Source organism: Rhinichthys klamathensis, unplaced genomic scaffold (genome assembly GCF_029890125.1).
Source record: "Rhinichthys klamathensis goyatoka isolate OS25496 unplaced genomic scaffold, OSU_Roscu_1.1 h1tg000515l_1, whole genome shotgun sequence".
In the NCBI taxonomy this organism is placed as follows: Eukaryota; Metazoa; Chordata; class Actinopteri; order Cypriniformes; family Leuciscidae; genus Rhinichthys; species Rhinichthys klamathensis.
In genome coordinates, this window is record NW_026606995.1 from 734,449 (window position 1) to 739,010 (window position 4,562).

Here is a 4,562-nt window from a genome sequence, read left to right on the forward strand (position 1 = left end):
TTATTATTTCCAAATAGAAAACACAAATCTGACACTATCAGGTGAAGATCTGAGATCTGGGTTATGTGTTGATACTGTAACTGAGGGGAAATGTGCCTCCACCGGGGTAGTGGATAAATTTAAGATCCCCTAGACAGATTCTTACATTGTGAGCCACAATATTCTACCCGGCAGGAGGGCTACATTTTGTGGGGGCTCGTCCGGGATGAGTCAGATTATTCAGATTGTGTTTCAGACACAGTGAACTGTGTTCTGTAAAAAAAAAAAAAAAAAAAAAAAAAAAATTGTGAATTTTATTTTGGAAGTGATTTATTTGTATATTGTTTCTTTGAGAGTTCTGTGAAGAGAACTTTAATGCTTAACAGTCATAACCTGTTTTTTTGAGCACATACTGTTGAGGACACAGGTGAACAAAATGGAGGTTAGTGAGGTTATTGATTGGTGCAGAGAGAAAGGTGTTGAGTTGGACAGGGTTTTCATTCTGAGCAACGTACCTGCAGATTGTGAAGACAGAGTAGTTTATGAAGTGCTGGATGCTGCTCTGGGAATGAGGAAATGCAAAGTACTTGATCGCCTCTTTGATAAGACTAAGCGACAGCAGTTTCTTCTGATTGAGACAGTTAGCAATGTTTCGGAGATGTCTATACCTGCAGAGCTCGGAGGACCTGAAGTAGGTACCTGGTACACGCAGGTTGTGCATGTTGCAGCTGAGGCACCTAAACATAGTAGGGAAGATGAGTTTCAGACTAAGCTGATGTCTTTTCTTCAAACAGAGGGAAAGTCGCTATCTGACATTCCAAGTTTGGCTTCCTCTACCCCTGTGCTTGACACTAAACTGGTTGATGCCATAAATTCCCTTGTTCAAACCTGTCATGTGGCTTCATCTGAGGAGAGAGTTGGATATAGGAAGCTGCGTCCATTCTCTGGGTTCATTCCCACTCCCCATGGAGAGGATGAGTATGAGGTATGGGTGGAGCAGACTACTCACATTCTGGAAGAGTGGCAGTGTTCGGATAATGTCAAAAAGCAGAGACTAGTAGAGTGTCTCAGAGGTCCTGCAGCGGACATTGTAAGGTTCGAAAAGACCGGTAATCCATCTGCTGCTTTCAGTGACTACCTGAGTGCGTTAGAGTCAGCGTTTGGCACCACGGAGGATGCTGCAGATTTGATGCTAAAATTTAGGAGCACTTATCAGAGTGAGGGAGAGAAGCTCTCAGCCTACATAATGAGATTGGATAGGATGCTGCACAGTATGCTGAGGAAAAGAGGCATTGAGTACCCTGCAATGAATCGTCTTCGAATGCAGCAAATAGTTAGAGGTGCTCTTTCAAGTGACCTAGTGGCAATGCGCTTGAGGATGACACATAAGCTGTGTGCTCCTCCTCCTTTCAATGAGCTGATGAAAGAGGTGCGAGAAGAAGAGAGTATGTTGAGACAAAGGAGCTCAGTGCATGCAAATGTTGCTGTGTCTGGGGTGCCCCCGGCAAAGAATGAGTCATCTGGTAACACCAATCTGGCCAATCCAGAAATAGAAATGCTGAAGAGGGAGATTAGGGGGCTAAAGAACGAGGTGTCTCGCTTGTCAGCCGTGGCGAAAGAACCAGTGACTTACGACCGTTCCGTTACACACAGTTTAGCTGCGATTGCAGAAAGCAAAACACCAACCCGACCAGTGAACAAGGCTAACATCTTCTGCTACAGATGTGGAGAAGATGGGCATCTGAAACGTGATTGTACCAAGGAAGAGAATCTCAGGAGAGTAAACCAGCGGCTCATCAAAATGAGACAGCCATCGGGAAATGCCTCCGGGGCTCAGTAGAGGAACGGCCTGAAGCTCCGGGGAAGACACGTTCCACAAAGTGCAAAAGAGCAAGAGCTGAGCAAGTAGATCTTCCGAACGGGTTAGTGGGACCTAGCTCTGTCCTTCCCATCCAGGTGGAAGGTATCTACACTAAGGCTTTGCTGGATAGTGGATCGCAGGTCACACTGTTGTACAGATCCTTCTATGAGAAACACTTAAAGCATCTGCCATTGACACCAATTGAAAATTTGGAGATATGGGGATTAAGCTCGCAGAGATACCCTTATGATGGCTGCTTGTCTTTAAGGCTGGAGTTTCCAGGATCTGTGGCAGGAGTGGCGGAATCCATAGATGCACTTGTGTTGGTCTGTCCCGATCCTGTCATGAAAGGTGATGTCAACATTCTGGTGGGAACAAACACGGCTGTGGTAAAGAAGCTTGTAGACGTTTGTAAGACGAAGATGGGTAATGATTTCCTTCATACCCTGACTGTTCATCCTGAGATCAGAACTGCCTATGAACGGGTCATTGCTGTTAACAAGTGTGATGTTGATGACTGTAGAGGGACAGTCTGGTTTCATCGCCTTAAGCCGTTAAAGTTGACTCCGGGAGAGATTGTGAGGGTTTCTGGAATCCTGAAATACCCAGTCACATCATCTGCTAAAACCCTGTTAGTGGATCAGCCTGAGGAGTCCCGTTTTCCTGAGGAACTGCTAGTGAGAGCTGAGGTGCAGTCTGCTACTGCTGTCCAGTCAAAAAGAATTGGAGTCACTATTAGGAATGTCTCTTCTTGCCCAGTGACAATTAAGAGAGGAATGCCGATCGCCCATGTGTTTCCGGTTGACGTTGTGCCTACCGTCTCTAAACCCAGAGAGAGTAGTGGCCAAACCAAACTGACCAAGGATTCATTTAATTTTGGCGATACATCGGTTTCTGCAGAATGGAAACAACGGCTGGCCGAAAAGATGTTGGAGAGAAAGGATGTTTTCTCCTGCGATGAATTTGATGTGGGATGTTCAAAGAGTACTCAACATCACATTAGACTGACAGAGGAGAAGCCTTTTCGTGAGAGGTCACGGCGGCTTGCACCAGCCGACATTGAGGATGTTAGGCAGCACTTGGAGAAGCTAAAAGAGGCTGGAATTATTGCCGACTCCAGAAGTCCCTACGCTTCACCGATCGTCGTAGTCCGAAAAAAGAATGGACAGATAAGGATGTGTGTGGACTACAGAACGTTGAATCGTCGCACAATCCCTGACCAATACACTGTTCCACGCATTGAAGATGCTCTGGCCTGCTTAAATGGAAGCCAGTGGTTCAGTGTATTGGACCTTAGGAGTGGATATTATCAGATCCCTCTGAGTGAAGACGACCAAGAGAAGACAGCTTTCATTTGCCCAGTGGGGTTTTACCAATTCCAGCGGATGCCACAAGGGATTTGTGGAGCTCCCTCAACTTTCCAACGAGTGATGGAAAAGACGGTGGGAGACATGAACCTGTTGGAAGTGCTGGTCTACTTGGACGACCTCATTATCTTTGGACGGACTTTGGAGGAGCATGAGGAGAGGCTGCTTAAGGTGTTGGACCGCTTGCAGAGCGAAGGGTTGAAGTTGTCCTTGGACAAGTGCACCTTTTGTCAGACTTCTGTCAGCTATGTGGGTCACATCGTGTCTCAAGATGGTGTCTCGACTGATCCCTCCAAAATTGAAGCTGTCCAGTCATGGCCCAGGCCCCAGAACGTGACAGAGCTACGTTCCTTCTTAGGTTTCTGTGGGTACTACAGGAGATTTGTCAAAGACTATTCAAGAGTGTCTTACCCACTAAACCAGTTGCTGCAGGGGTGTCTACCAGCTAAGACCTTGAAGAAGATTAAAGCTGGGGACAACACCGACAGAGTTGTGTACAAAGCCTCGGATCCATTTGGAAGTAGATGGACTGATGCTTGTGAAGCTGCTTTCAATGAGTTGAAGGTGAGACTTACCCAGGCTCCTGTGTTGGTCTTTGCTAATTCTCAGCTCCCGTACGTCTTACATGTTGATGCCTGTTGTGAAGGGTTGGGCGGGGTGCTGTATCAGGACCAAGGACAGGGGTTGAAGCCTGTAGCGTTTGTCAGCAGAAGCTTGACGCCTTCTGAAAGGAACTACCCAGTCCATAAACTTGAGTTTTTGGCGTTAAAGTGGGCTGTTGTTGACAAGCTACATGATTACCTGTACGGAGCAAAGTTTGAAGTGCAGACGGACAACAACCCGCTAACTTACGTTCTGACCACAGCCAAACTGGATGCTACGGGACATAGGTGGCTGGCGGCCCTTTCTGCATACGACTTCAGTCTCAAGTACAGGCCTGGGAGACAAAATGTTGATGCCGATGCTTTGTCTCGTCGTCCTCATAGGGGAGTGAAGGAGCAGGAGTGGACAAATATATCATCCTCTGGAGTGAGATCCCTGTGTAAGCTGCCAGTGCAAGACAAGTACAACTGTTTCACATCTGCCAGCAGGATTGTCACGTCATTGGGAGGATCTCCTAAATCAGTCCCCAGAGCTTACTGCAACTTAGCCACTCTGGATACTTCTATGATTCCAAAACTGAGTTCTGCAGATCTGTCACGTGCCCAGCAAGAGGATCCTTGTCTTGGAGAGATATGGAGAGCTCTTAAAGGAGGAGATCCATGCAAGGTCAAGAAGGAATCTCACAAGGATCTTCCCTTGATCATGAGAGAGTGGGAAAGATTAGAAATTGAGAATGGAGTGATGTCTCGATG

At 46.8% G+C, this 4,562-nt stretch overlaps 1 protein-coding gene across 1 annotated transcript; it reads left to right on the forward strand.

The window, feature by feature from the left end:
- Positions 1–415: 415 nt before the first annotated feature.
- On the forward strand, positions 416–1,819 carry LOC130072950 (paraneoplastic antigen Ma1 homolog). The gene has a single exon (XM_056238286.1). The coding sequence runs from the start codon at positions 416–418 to the stop codon at positions 1,817–1,819; it is 1,404 nt and encodes a 467-aa protein (XP_056094261.1).
- The last annotated feature ends 2,743 nt before the right edge of the window (positions 1,820–4,562 follow it).

Excerpts from the sequence above, each read along its gene's own strand:
- LOC130072950 (XM_056238286.1), top strand. The coding sequence starts at position 416 with ATGGAGGTTAGTGAGGTTATTGATTGGTGCAGAGAGAAAGGTGTTGAG.